This window comes from Amblyraja radiata, chromosome 33 (assembly GCF_010909765.2).
Source record: "Amblyraja radiata isolate CabotCenter1 chromosome 33, sAmbRad1.1.pri, whole genome shotgun sequence".
Classification (NCBI taxonomy): Eukaryota; Metazoa; Chordata; class Chondrichthyes; order Rajiformes; family Rajidae; genus Amblyraja; species Amblyraja radiata.
Genome location: NC_045988.1, coordinates 9,789,169 through 9,803,651, shown reverse-complemented (window position 1 = coordinate 9,803,651; position 14,483 = coordinate 9,789,169). Strand labels below are relative to the sequence as shown.

General features: G+C 47.7%; 2 protein-coding genes across 4 annotated transcripts in view; both read right to left on the bottom strand.

Annotated features, from left to right (window-relative positions):
• Positions 1 to 2,331, bottom strand: part of alg9 (ALG9 alpha-1,2-mannosyltransferase) — an 81,862-nt gene extending 79,531 nt beyond the window's left edge. The window contains exons 1-2 of the mRNA XM_033049951.1: positions 1,954 to 2,331; positions 139 to 265 (exon numbers count right to left, since the gene is read on the bottom strand). Of these exons, the coding sequence (XP_032905842.1) occupies positions 139 to 265; positions 1,954 to 2,090 (264 nt within the window). The 5' untranslated portion in view covers positions 2,091 to 2,331. The remainder of the gene's footprint in view (positions 1 to 138; positions 266 to 1,953) is intronic.
• On the bottom strand, positions 5 to 14,126 carry fdxacb1 (ferredoxin-fold anticodon binding domain containing 1). Of its 3 annotated transcripts, XR_004416770.1 has the most exons (7): positions 13,979 to 14,126; positions 12,491 to 12,677; positions 11,051 to 11,207; positions 9,469 to 9,672; positions 7,956 to 8,114; positions 5,872 to 7,139; positions 5 to 50 (listed from the first exon to the last, which is right to left on the bottom strand). XR_004416770.1 is itself a non-coding variant. In XM_033049948.1 (6 exons), the coding sequence occupies exons 2-6, from the start codon at positions 12,669 to 12,671 to the stop codon at positions 5,924 to 5,926; spliced, it is 1,917 nt and encodes a 638-aa protein (XP_032905839.1). In that variant the 5' UTR covers positions 12,672 to 12,677; positions 13,979 to 14,126; the 3' UTR covers positions 5,758 to 5,923. The 3 variants fall into 3 exon arrangements, 2 of the variants coding, with proteins under 2 accessions (XP_032905839.1, XP_032905841.1); XM_033049948.1 differs by lacking the exon at positions 5 to 50 and having other exon boundaries at positions 5,758 to 7,139; XM_033049950.1 differs by lacking the exons at positions 5 to 50; positions 12,491 to 12,677 and having other exon boundaries at positions 5,758 to 7,139.
• Between the last annotated feature and the right edge of the window lie 357 nt (positions 14,127 to 14,483).

Below are 14,483 nucleotides of genomic sequence, written 5' to 3'. Positions count from 1 at the left end.
AGTCAGGATCGAACCTGGGTCTCTGGTGCTGTGAGGCAGCAACTCTATCGCTGCGCCACCGTGTCACCCTTTACGTATCAGCGCAAGTTAAATTCCTGTCATTCCAAACAAACAAACAACTGGCGGTATCTGACTTACGGGCTCCCAGTAGTTGAAGGTTTCATCGCAGTCGGAGAGGTTGCTGAGTAATGCGGCGCAGAACCGTGCAGAGATGAGGCACTTGAAGGCCGTTGATCCCTCAGGTGCCCACACCTTCACTGACTGCCTGCAGAGGGGCAAACGTTGGAGGTAAGGGGAGGGGGGTCTAGGCACCGGCAGTCAGGGAGAAGGGATGGCAAGATATGGTACGGGTCGCAGAACCAGCAAACAAGTAGCAAATTAAATATTTGGAAGTTAACATAGCGCTTAGTCCATTAACAGGAAACACGGTACCAAACACAACAAATGCACTGAGTGAAATGTGGCAATGTTGTGGAGGAAGCCAATCCCCATGACTAGATTAGTTTCGAGGTACAGCATGGAAATAGGCTCTTCGGCCCACCGAGTCCGCACCAGTCCAGCAATCACCTCGTATATTAGCTCTATCCTACACACTAGGGACAATTTTACAGAAGCCAATTAACCTACAAACCTTCACGTCTTTGGAATGTGGGAGGAAACCGGAGCACCCGGAGAAAACCCACGCATCCACAGAGCGAGTGTGTTGAAACTCCGTACAGAGAGCAGCCGTAGTCAGGATCGAACCCGGGTCTTTGGCGCTGTAAGGCAGTAACTCTACTGCTGCGCCACTGTGCCACGAGCGAATAACTGACGTGTTTTTAATATGGATTTACCTGAGAGACAGGATGGGTAAGATGCTCAGAAAATTCCCTGACCACCTTCAACCCATTCCACCGGATCTCTGAACAATTCATTCCAATAATGTTCTTACTTGGAGTATTGTGCTCAGTTTGGGCACCCTGCCACAGGAAGGATGTTGTTAAGCTGGAAAGAGCATAAAGGTGATTTGCGAGGATGTTACCAGAATGTAACCCCCTGAGTTTAGTTTTAGTTTAGAGATACAGCGCAGAAACAGGCCCTTCGGCCCGTCGAGTCCATGCCGACCAACGATCCCCGCACATTAACATTACCATATACACGCGTGACAATTTTACATTTTACGCCAAGGCAATTAACCTACAAACCTGTACATCTTTGGAGCTACAGGGAGAGGTTGAGCAGGCTAGGATTTTCCTCCTTGGAGCACAGGAGGCTGAGGGGTGATCTTAGTGAAGCGGATAAAATCAAAAGATGTTCTTTTGCACATTTCATTAGAATTAAACACTTTTTAAACTTCCCTTTTAATTGCAGGCTTCAAGGATAAGCGACTGACAGTAAACAGGGAAACATTGTTGCAAAGGTGATGGGGCAGAGATACATGGTAACAAGGGGTGGACAATGTAACCACAGGCCCTTCGGCCCTCAACGTGTGTGCTGAGCATGATGCAAGACAGCAGCCAAGAGAGGGCGGGGTGGCAGAGCAAAGGGTGAAGGGGCAGCGAGGAGTGAAGGCTCAAAGTAAAAAAGGAGTGCAGAGCGTAGAACAGCACAGGGACGGCCCTTCGGCCCACAATGCCTGGACTAAACATGATGCCAAGGCCAACCCTTACCTGCCTGCACATAATTCATACCCCTGCACATCCATGTGTCTATCTAAAAAGCATTTTAAACGCCACTATGGTCTCTGCCTCCACCATCACCACTGACAGCTGGTTGCAGACAAGGGCGGACAATGTAACGAGGAGGAAGGAACTCTGCAGCAGCGCTGAATGAATGAATTGGTGGCTGGATGGATGGACACGGTGTGTGTGTGCAGCCCGGACCCAGGCTACCGCCGGCCGGGGAGACAGCAGCTGCTGGGCCCGGGTCCAGGTCCGGGAGCTCTCATTACCGGCACCGGGCCCGAGTCCTCACCCGTTCCTGCTCTCCTGGCTCTTGTCCTCCGCCCCGCACTCCTCCCGCGGCGCCCGGCTGCTGTCTCCGGCCGCCCCGGGGCCCCCGTCCGCCGGCGGCCTCCTGCCTCCCGCCCGCTGCCTGCTCCGCACCGCCATGGCCCGGCCTGTGGCGTCGCTGGGCGGCGAGGCCGCTCACTGCAGCCGTGTCCTCGGCTCCCTTCCCTTCCCCTCCCCTCCCGTCCACAGCCCTCGGCTACTCGGCACAAAACAGTCCAAAGACCAAAACAACCCCGCTGCTGGAGACCCCGTGCGGCTGCAAATAACCAGCAGCATCTATGGACAGAGAGAAAGAGAGAGAACCCGCTCTGCTCCAACTTCCACGGGAAATAATTATATTTTTCATCCAAATTGCTTCGGTTTATTATTGTCACGTGTACTGAGGTGCAGCGAAAACCTTTGCTTTCCTGCTACCCAAAAAGATCAGATAATACCGTACATAAATACAATCAAACTCCAGTGTAATAGGTAAAGGAGAAGATTGAGAGTGCTGAATATTTAATATCTCAATGACTTTTTATTGACTGTTCAGAAATATCTTTCATTCATTTGTTCCATTCCTCTGCATCACCGTCTATATCTCTCGTTTCCCTCTCCCGTGACTTTCAGACTGAAGAAGGGTCTCAACCCAAAACGTCATCCATTCCTTCTCTCCAGAGATGCTGCCTGTCCCGCTGAGTTACTCCAGCATTTTGTGTCATTCTTTTAAAGCCCTGTCCCACTGTACGAGTTCATTCCAAGAGCTCTCCTGAGTTAAAAAAACAACTCATGGAAGCACGTAGCGGGTACGTCAGAGCTCGGGAACGTCTCTTAGCGGCTCGTAACGCTAACGGCAGGTACTCGGGAAATGCGGTAAGCTCGGGAAGACTCGTGAAGATTTTTCAACATGTTGGAAAATGTCCACGAGAGCCCCGAGTACCGACGAGCGGCCATTACCGTAAATCTCCGAGTTCGAATCAGGGCAAACTCAGGAGAACTCTTGGAATGAACTCGTACAGTGGGACAGGGCTTTTAGGTTTGTTCCCTCGGCCGTTTGTTCACGTTCTTTGTCATCGCTGACAGACACACAAAGTGCTGGAGTAACACAGCGGGTCAGGCAGCATCTCTGGAGGACACGGATAGGTGACGTTTCGGATTGGGAACCTATGGGACAGGCCTAGATCTCAGATCTACAAGGTTTACTTGGAACACTGCGAGATGATATTTTTCCAGATTGTTTTGCTGTAAAATTAAAAAACAATGCAAATTCTACAAGATAGCATGAGGCAGTTAATACGTAGCCACTGACAGTGCGGCACTTCTCTGCCCTGTGGGACTAGGGCCAAGAAACAGACTCCTGTAGTCAAGCACAAAGAACCATACGCAGTTTAAGGTGAAATTAAACTGACCAAAGGGAGATGCTTGGAGGTACAACTTGCAGATACTATTGCAATGTTTAAGAAACATTTAGACTGGTACATGGATAGGATAGGTTTAGAGGGATTTAGTTTAGATTAGAGATACAGTGTGTAAACAGGCCCTTTGGCCCACCGTATCCACACGGACAAACGAATCCAGGCACATTTACGCTACACACACACACACACACAGGAGGGACAATTTTCAATGTTACCATCAAAATTATCCTGTAAGGGTTTGAAGTGTGGGAGGAAACCGGAAATCCCGAGGAAAATCCACACAGGTCATGGGGAAAACGAACAATCTTTGTATAAACAGCACTCATAGTCAGGATCGAACCCAGGTTTCTGTCGCTGTAAAGCAGAAACTCTACCGCTGCACCACCATGTGGCCACTAGGGTCAGCAAACAGGCCCCTTGTAGTCAAGCACACGCAGTTAAAGCTGAAATTAAACTGACCAAGGGGAAATGCTTGGCGGTACAACATGCAGGTATTATCACAACGTTTAAGATTTAATATTTAGACAGGTACATGGATGGGGCAGGTTCATAAGATCATAAGTGATTAGAGTAGAATTAGGCCATTAAATCTATTCCGCCATCCCATCATGGCTGATCTATCTCTTCCTCCTAACCCCATTCTCCTGCCTTCTCCCCATAACCTCTGACACCCGTACAAATCAAGAATCTATCTATCTCTGCCTTAAATATATGCGCTGACTTTGCCTCCACAGCCTTCTGTGGCAAAGAATTCCACAGATTCTCCACCCTCTGACTAAAGAAATACCTCTTCATCTCCTTCTTAAGATGGATATGGGCCAAACACAGATAGGTAGGACTAGTGTAGATGGGACATGTTATCGACGTGGGCAAGATGGCCCAGTTTCCACGCTGTATGATTCTGTGACTGAGTTAATTGTTGAAAGCTAAAGCAATGGTGAAATATTCTTACTCCCAATTCTTCCTCTGAGGATGGTGGTAGTGATGGTGAGGATGGTCATGGAATGGAAATAACAACTCGTAACACATTACAAACACGGCCACTTATTTGTGAAATTCTTCCTTCAGCTTCAACAATTTATTGGTATATTTACTCTGTACATAGCAAAAATGTTCTGAGGCACTTCAGAGGAATTATCAAAAGATATTGGGCTGAGTCACAACAGGAATATATATTACACTAGGTGACCAAACCATGATAGAAGAAAGTTTTGAAGATTATCTTAAAGAGACAGAGATTTAGAGAATTAATTGAAAGGGTTGGGTTTGTGGAAGCTGAAGTCACAGCCTACACAGGCCCTGTAGCAGCGCAGCAGTAGAGTTACTGTCTCACAGTGCCAGAGGCCCAGGTTGATCCTGACCTCGGGTGCTGTCTGTACAGAGTTTGCATGTTCTCCGTGTGACCGCGTGGATTTCCTCTGGGTGCCCCGGTTTCCTCCCACATCCCAAAGACGTACAGGATTGTAGGTTAATTGGCTTCTGTAAATTGTCTGTTTCCCCCAGTGTGCAGGGAGTGGATAAGAAAGCGGAATAACGTTTAAATGAATGGGTGACCATTGATCAGTGGGCTGAAGGGCCTGCTTTCATGCTGTATCTCTAAACTAAACTAAACAAATATGAAATTGATCAAGAGGCTAACAGTCTTCGGCGGTAGCAAAGGTTGACTAGTTGGGAAGGATGTTACTGCGAAGATAACAAAAGTTTACAGATATTGGAATCTGGAACAAAGAACAAGGTAGCATCTGGAGAGGCAAAAGGTAAAATACATTCTTGCCATAGAGGGAGTACAGAGAAGGTTCACCAGACTGATTCCTGGGATGGCAGGACTTTCATATGAAGAAAGACTGGATAGACTCGGCTTGTACTCGCTAGAATTTAGAAGATTGAGGGGGGATCTTATAGAAACTTATAAAATTCTTAAGGGGTTGGACAGGCTAGATGCAGGAAGATTATTCCCGATGTTGGGGAAGTCCAGAACAAGGGGTCACAGTTTAAGGATAAGGGGGAAGTCTTTTAGGACCGAGATGAGAAAAACATTTTTTACACAGAGAGTGGTGAATCTGTGGAATTCTCTGCCACAGAAGGTAGTGGAGGCCAGTCTTCATATTGTGTTTTTGATTTTTTGTCTTTGGAGCGATTTCTGTCTTTAATTTGTGTATTGGTGATGTCCTTATTATTTATTTTACTCCGCTATATGTTTTTTCTCTCTTGTTAATCTCTGTAAGGTGTCCTTGAGACTTTGAAAGGCGCCCGCAAATAAAATTTATTATTATTATTATTATTAGTTAATTGGCTATATTTAAGAGGGAGTTAGATGTGGCCCTTGTGGCTAAAGGGATCAGGGGGTATGGAGAGAAGGCAGGTACAGGATACTGAGTTGGATGATCAGCCATGATCATATTGAATGGCGGTGCAGGCTCGAAGGGCCGAATGAGCTACTCCTGCACAGTGTCTCCGGCGATGTGAGGCAGCAACTCCGCCACTGCGCCATTGTGCTGCACTAAGGTGGAAAACGTAAATGCCGGTGGAAGGGCGTTATCGGAGAGTTATTTGGAACGCTTTCTGCAGTTCCTCGCGGAGATCCAGCTGCATTTGCAGCGCTTGTCTGTACGAGAGGGCTCGGTCACACGACTGGTACGTCAACCTGTAACAGCGGCTTCTCCGCTCAGTGTGAGGTTGACAGAAACTGTCGATCAGTATCATACGTCTGACCGTCTCTCTGCTGACCCGCCTCACAACAGCGTGGACCTCCAGTTCGTCTGGCCTCTCGTCGCTGCCCGCCCAGAAACTGAGATCGTGCGTGTAAACGGGCGGGTAGAGCGAGAAATCACGGAAAGGTTTCATTTCTGACCCGCCCAGCTGGTTTAAAAAGCGCTCGTCGAATGTCCAAAGCAGCCTCCAGTCAGGTATGTGGTAGAGCACCATGGACAGCAGGTCAAGGTTTATTGAAGCAACACAGACGCTCAACTCACCACCCATCTGCTGACCAGGAAAGAGATCCAACTTTCCAAGAGCATTGTTTATAAAGTCTGACGGAACCATGTCCTTAATATAAATATTCCAGCATTTTCCACTGGTCTTCTCCATCAGGACAGTTGGATGCAAGTTCTGATCCACCTGGGAGATTTCTGAACCGCTGGTTCTCAAGGTTGACGTCACCAGGAACGTGATGGTGTCCTCTACAGAGCTCATAAATCGGTGGGGGAAATCTGGCTGTCGTTTGTCATTAAAAGCACCAACCAGCACCATCTCATGGAATGCAGGCATGGTTTGTGGAGTAATCGGGCGTTTCCTGAAAACAGTGCCGCTGAGTGTATAGATGACTCCAGCTCTGAAGTCTGGTCTTTGCAGCACTTTGTCTAGGTATCCCATCAGACTGGGGCGGAAACAGTACCTGCAGCAAACCTTGCTCAAGTCGGGATCCTCAGCCCAGTTTAGCAGCTTGCAGTCCACGTTTTTGTCTCCTTGGCTCAGATTCGACATGGGTACTGAACATTCACAGCAAGGGGGTCTGCTAAAACATTGACCATCTCTGCATCTGCACTGATCCGCCCCACAGTTTGAGCGGGTAACAAAATAAAGCTCAGGCTGACAAACCTCAGAGTCCATGCGGGGGTCTCCAGGACGATATTCTAATAGCAGAGGAAACTGGTCCTCCAGTTCCTGAACAGCTACATTGGCTGCAATCCGCTTTTTCAACAGATCCTTAATGACGTTCGCTGGGTGATTTGAACCTTCCTGAAGAAAATTCCTGCCAAGGTGAAAAATATATTAGAGTTGTTGAAATAAGTCAAAATTTCTTTACATGAAGAGATTCTTAAACAAGAGTGGGCTATGATAGAGATGTAGTGTGAAGAGGGTTCCATGGCCAAAACTAATTGCCAACATAACCGTATGTGGGCTTCCAGAGTCTTCTCGACATAACAGCATGGAAAAAGGTCCTTTGGACCAACTTGTCCATGCTGACCAAGATGTCCAATCTAAGCTAGTCCCAATTGCCCTCATTGGGTCCATATCCCTCTAAACTTTTTCTATCCATGTCCTTTCCGAATGACTGCCACAACTACCTCCTCGTGCAGTTCATTCCATACTCCTACCACCATCTGAGTGAAAAAATTGTCCTTCAGGTTCCTATTAATTCGTTCCCCTTTCGCTTTAAACCTATGTCCTCTGGTTCGCTCCCCCCTACCCTGGGTAAAAAATTGTGCATTCACCGTTTCAATTCTCCTCATGATTTAATACACCTCTGTAGGGTCACTTCTTAGCTTCCTGCGCTCCAAGGAGCCAAACGCCAGTACGTGGGTGCTCTACTGCTGGAGTGTCTCAGGAACACGGGCCGGATCCTCTCCATAGCCAGCACATCCTTCCTCAGATATGGGGCCCAAACTTTGCTCACAGTATCCAGTTGCTATCCATGTCCCTGACAATGACTGAGCCTGTCGACCTTGTACCCTGTCTCAGCTGCCCAACTAAATCTTCCAGCATTTAAATGGCATTCGCCACAGAGTGGCTGGCAGAAAAGCAAGGTCTGGGCCAGCGTTTAATATAATGTGCAACCGAACTCAACCTGTTTATTTTATCAGCAAGTTCTTCAGGGATGCGGAAGGAACAGTATTCATTCCCAATTATAGTTTCCATTGTAAACGGCTTCATCTTATCAATTGGCAAACTTCTCGTGAAGACATGTGTCAACGCTCCATCCACACGGAAGGACTTATCTTGACTCCTGCAGGAAGAAAAATCAAAGCTGCAGTTTAACACGTTTTATATTTAAGTGTTTACACGTTTTATAATAAAAGCATCGTTAGAATCTGCTCTAAGGTACGTGTGATTTTTCAGTTCAAATTCAACTTCATCAATGTTAGTGCCAGGCAGTGGGGTGTGTACAAGGAACATATAAGCCCATGTTAGCATCCACCACAAAGCAGCGTAAAAACACAAACCACTTTGTTTTAATTTTAAATTTCAGTAACCAAAAAACCTCACTATTCATTTCATAGCCATGTGTTGGGACTTCCCCATGTCCAGAATAGCTTCTTTGCTTATATTTTTATTCCTTGAAGTGTAAAGGCTGAGGGATGATCTTATGGACATGTATAAAATCATGGGGAGAATAGATAGGGTGAATGAACGGTACACAAAAATGCTGGAGAAACTCAGCGGGTGCAGCAGCATCTATGCTGAATGAACAGTCCATTGTCCTAAGAGAAAGGGAATCAAGAACCGGAGGCTTAAGGTGAGAGGGAAAAGATTTAATAAGAACGCGAGGGGCAACGGTTTCACTCATAGAGGGTGGTGGGTACATGGAACGAGCTGTCAGAGGAGGCAGGTACAAGGACAACATTTAACAGTCACTTGGATAGGTACATGTATAGGAAATTTGTCAGACAATATGGGACAAACATGGGCAAATTGTAGATGGCATGATCCAGGTGGGCCGAAGGACCTATTGTCATGCTGTGTGGCTCTATGACTAATAAGACTTTATTGTATTGCATCAATAGGTCTTTGGCTACAAAGTATTTCTGGATGTAACAGGTTGATGGAAGCACCCGTTCATTCTGCCAGCAGTTTCCACGAAACGATATCCCGTGAGAGCTGAGCAGCGGCATGGAGGAGTTATGATTGGGGGTTTCAAATAAGTGGGTTAACATCTCTGATCTCTTCTTCTTGCGCATGGCGTGCACAGCCTACAGTTGTAGGACAAATTGTTCTATTTGATCTTATTTGATTGTGCACGCCGGGTCGAAACAGGGCGGACCACATGAAGGTTGCAATCTTTCACCCCGACATCTCTGATTAAACCAGGGATCAATGTTTCATTGTGCTAATATTGCCAATAGATCAATAACGCCATGGCTGGCATTCGTCAGGGAAATGAAACAGAATACTGCAAGCAGGTCAAACAGCATCTGTGGAGGGAGAATCGGAGGCAATGATCACATTTCCCGCAGCCACAGTATGCTGCTTTTGCATTTCCTGGTTCCTGCTCTTCACTGCAGAAGGTAAGGAAGCCACGCACAATCACAGTTCAACACACAAGGCTGTGGTTGTATATGTCTTGTCCACCAGTTACATACCTGTAACCTGTGCTGGTGTAGCCACCGTGACAGGTGGCGTCAAATGCGTTCACTTCACTCAGGATGAACCCTGCTCCTGCGGCCTGGGCAACGATTTGCCAGCTGTCGTGCCAGTGGCGTGCGGGCTGGTCGGCACCAGTCCCCCCCTGCCCCCGACACAGGGTAACCTGCATGTCACCTGTCGCAGTTACCACCTCTGCACAGCTGGAAAAGAACAGTGTTTGTTAGTGCTGTCGGTCCACTCAGTAACATTCAACTCAGCTGTATAGCACGGGAACAGGCTCTTCGGCCTGTCTTGTTGCCATTCTGCGGTAATCCCATTTGACCCTTTTCCCTCTAAACCCTCCCTATCCATATATCTTCCTAAATATATATTTAATGTATTTTTAGTATCAGCTTCCTCTGGCAGCTCATCCCAGATCAGGACTACCCCGAGTGAAAAAGGTGGCCCCTGAGGTCCCTCTTAAATCTCTCCTGTCTCACTTAAACCTGTGCTCTCTCGTTTTAGATTCCCCTACCTTGGGAAAAGGACGGCAAGTGTTCACTTTATACAATCAGATGACCTTTATAAGTAAGTTCTACAGGTGCTGCCTGACCTGCTAGGTGTTTACAACATTTTCTGTATTATTTCATTAGTCCAGCATTGGCAGTCTTTACTTTCACCATCTCTGCTCTCAGACGTTTTCTCTGTACGTTAAGTGGCCATTCGGCCCAATGAGTCAATGCTGACTCTCAGAACATTCCCATGATGTAACTTTAAGGGCGGCAGTGGCGCAGTGGTAGAGTTGCTGCCTTACAGCGCCGGAGACCGGGACGTCGGAGTACGTTCTGACTACGGGTGCTGTCTGTGCGGAGTTTGTACGTTCTCCCCGTGACTACGTAGGTTTTCTCTGGGTGCTCAGGTTTGCTCCCACATTCTAAAGACAGACATGTTTGTATATTAACTGGAATTGGTAAAATTGTAAAATTGACCCTTCGTGCGTAGGATAGTGCTAGTGTATGGGGATCACTAGTTGGTACGGACTCAGTGGGCCGAAGGGCCTGTTTCTAAACTAAACTAAAACCATCATCATAAATCTAGGAGTGTTGCTGTAGCAGCACCACCTGCTGTGAATTTTTTGTTTTCAAGGAGTGCAGTGCAGATCGCCCAGATTTCCTGATTAATATTTATCCTCTAATCAAACTGAAACAGATAACATGGTCATTATTGCAAGACTGTGCCAGGGAGCATGCTTAGGGCATAGTAACAGGTTTGTTTGCTCCAGTCACAGCAGTAACAGCAACAGTATCTCATCAGCTGAAGTGCATTAGAAAGTCCGGAAAGATATATGAAAGCCACCATATCAATGTAGGTCCTAATATCTCCACCTCCCACATTCTAGTACCTTACTTTGCCCAAATACTTCTCAGTTGTAGGAAAATCAAATGGCCCACAAATACAGAACATGCAATGAGGTCATCAAGTAAAACCACACAATGGAAACAATATCATATTACACCGCCCTATGCCAAACTGGAAATTCACCCGCAAACATGGGACCAAGCAGAGGATCCCGTCCCCCTGCGGAACATTCAGACCTACCTCCTGAAAAATTTTGCCAATAGCTCTCTATTTTTTTTCACTCCAGCCTTCCTGCCACAGTGTGGGAAATTGAAGATAACTCTGTCGAAAAGCCTGCTTCTTAAAGACGGACATTCCTGGATGTTGGTACAGTCCACGAGAAAGTGGGCCTCTGCTCCTGGAGAAGGGGTTACAAAGGACATTGCACGAGCGAAATTCATCTCCTGAGTGTGTGAAATTATGATTTATAGCATTGAACTTGGTTATTTCATCATCAAATCGATTGGAAGGTAGAAGTAAGACACACTAACATCGGAGTACAGAGGAGATTCAACAGTTTATTCCTGGGATGAGAAGATTTCTCATCGAGTGTCGTCGGGCAGTTTGGTTTTCTATTGCTTACATGTAAAAGAGGAATGAGGAGTAACCTGTCTCTGACATATAACATCCTAAGAGGAGTTGACAGGCGGAGGTCTCCACTGGTGGAAGAGTCATGAGCAAGGGGACATGAATACAAAATAAGGGACCAGTCATTTATACGATACGATACAATAGAACTTTATTTATCCCAGGAGGGAAATTGGTCTGCCAACAGTCATAAAACACAAAATCCATGAAACATGAAATTAAAGTGATGAGTTGAAAGGATTGGGGATGAGCAAAGATTGGGGGAGGGGAGTCTACCCCATGACAGACAGGGGGAGGAGTCGTACAGTTTGATAGCCACAGGGAAGAAGGAACTACTGAGGTGTTCTGTGCTGCATCTTGGTGGAACCAGTCTGTTGCTGAAGGTACTCCTCAGGTTGACCAGTGTGTCATGGAGGGGGTGAGCTGTATTGTCCAGGATGCTCCGCAGTTTGAGGAGCATCCTCGCCTCCAAGACCACCTCTAATGAATCTAACTCCGCCCCCACAACAGAGCCAGCCTTCCTGACGAGCTTGTTAATCCTGTTGCCGTCTGCGGCATTTGCCCCAGCATGCGGCAGCGAAGAAGATGGCACTGGCTACCACCGATTGGGAGAAAATCTGCAGCATCTTACTGCAGACGTTGAAGGAGTGGAGCCTTCGCAAAAAGTACATAACTAGGATGGGTAGCAATTCCTCATCTTAGAAGGTGGAATTCTCTACTTCCAAGGGTGGTGGAGGCAGATCATTCGATACATTTGTGAAAATGGATAAATGTTTGAAAGTTCAGAGTTGAGGGCAATGGGAAACTAAGGGGGAAGAGCACAGTAGGAGGGGTGTGTGGGTGATGGAGGGGGACAGGAGAAAGACACTGGTGATGATGAGCTGGGGGCATGGGTTATAAAGAAGGGTGTACATGAGAGGTTAAATGGAGGAGAGAGAAGGGAACAGTTTGTGAGCAAGTTCCCAGAAATCAGAGAATTTTAATATTGATGCCGTTGAGTTGTGGACTACCCAAGTGGAATATGAGGTTGTGTTGTGAACGCAAATCCCTCACCTTTCTCCAACAGGCAGTTGATATTATTGGCAGCATGTTCGTGTTTGGTTATTGTTTCTTCACTTTCATAGCAGGTGGCCACGACCTGGATATCTCGGGACACGCGATCACACAGGGAGGCCGAGAAGGAGAAGTTGCCCTCTCCCACGAGCAGCACACTGTCTCCCGGTTTCATTGCCATTTCAGTCTGAAAACAGAGGCAAACTTCTCAAATCCCATCGCACAAAGACAAACCACGTGCTCTCAAACCATCACATCACTCAACATTGGCCCTCCACAATGCAAATCTATCTATATTAATTTATTTCTTTAATCTTTTGCTTTCAAATTCACCCGTTGTCTCATTGGTTCCTTTTGGAAGTTCCTTCGGACAAACCAATTTCCAAGCTCATTCCTTCCTCCAAGTCTGACCACTTCATTCAATGATTGAAATATACTATATTGTGTCATGTTCCTAGGTACAGTGAAATGTTTTATTTTGCATACAACCCGGTAAAATCATGCAGCAGACCTCACCTAGACAGTATTTTGTGTTCACCTAGAGTGTACACAGGTGTCGCCACATATTGGCGCCGACAGAGTTAAAAATGTTCACTGAACAGTCCTATCTACTGGCTCCCACCCCCCTCCCGCCCAACCGGGTTCCCCTCCATTCTCAACCGGGTCCTCCAATATTCTCAGTGGCCTCCACATTTAGAGTTTGCCACCAGTCACTGGAATTCGCTCACTCAGCCTCTAATATTCTCAGGGCCACAGCGCTGGAATAAAGACACAAGAACAAAAGACACACAGAGAGCAGACCATTTGGCCCTTCAATTCCATGCATGCCACCATTCATCAAGATCTTGGCTGATGTCCTCCTTCATTGTCATTCCCCTGCCTTAACCCTCGACTAATACGCAGAAATCTACCAATTCTTGCTTTGAATTCATTCAATGACCCTTCATGGTTGAGAATTCCAAACATTCTCGTTTGCCTCGTCCCTCCATCAGAGGGAAGGATTTACCCCACAACTGGCTATCCAGGTGGCTCGCTCTCCCTGAATCCCAAGATTGAACTTTCCAGAGACTTGGAAGTTGCAAGGTGCAGCAGGAGCGTGGAGACTCTCTGCTTGCTGTTCCACAAGAGGGTCTATTGCCCTCATGTGTTGTATAATGTGACTGGGTAACATGCAGAATAAGCTTTTCACTGGATCACTGTAAATAAACTAAACCAAATGTACAAAGTACTCTAAATGCAGTCTGCCCAATGGTCCATTTATTTGCTGGAAGACATAGATGCCTCTATATAGGCACACAGAGGGTGGTGGGTGCCTGGAACAAGCTGCCAGAGGATGTAGTTGAGGCTGGGACTATAATAACAATTGAAGGACATTTGGACAGGTGCATGGATAGGACAGGACCAAATGGGACTAGTGTGTAGATGGGGCATTTTGGTCAGCATGGGCACGTTGGGCCGAAGGGCCGGTGTCTGTGCTCTGTGACCCACCTCCCTCCGGGGCGCAGGGTCAGACCGTTCGGCCCATCATGTCCGTGCTGCTGCGGCCACGGCCCGGTGTCGAGGCCTAGCTTCCCCGCGGAGCCTCGGCCTCCCGCTCAGCCTCCGCCGGTGCTCGCACCCGCCGCTCCTGGGTCCTAGCGCCCGTCTGCTCCTGCCCAGCCGCGGCTGCCCTGGGTCCTAGCGCCCGTCTGCTCCTCCCCAGCCGCGGCCGCCCCGGGTCCTAGCGCCCGTCTGTTCTTACCCAGCCGCGGCTGCCCTGGGTCCTAGTGCTGGACGAAGACTCTGATGCCGCCGCTCCTGGGTCCTAGCGCCCGACCGGATCCATGGATGCGACCGGTGAGCGATGGGGCAGGAGTCGGGGTGGAGAGGGGCAAAGGGGAGAAAGCGGACAAGAGCAAGGGTGCGACAAGGAGCAAGAGGAAAAGGGTTGCAGAGGGACGGGGCAAGGACGGTGAACTGAGGGCAAATGGTGGAAGGTGAGGAGCAAAGGGAA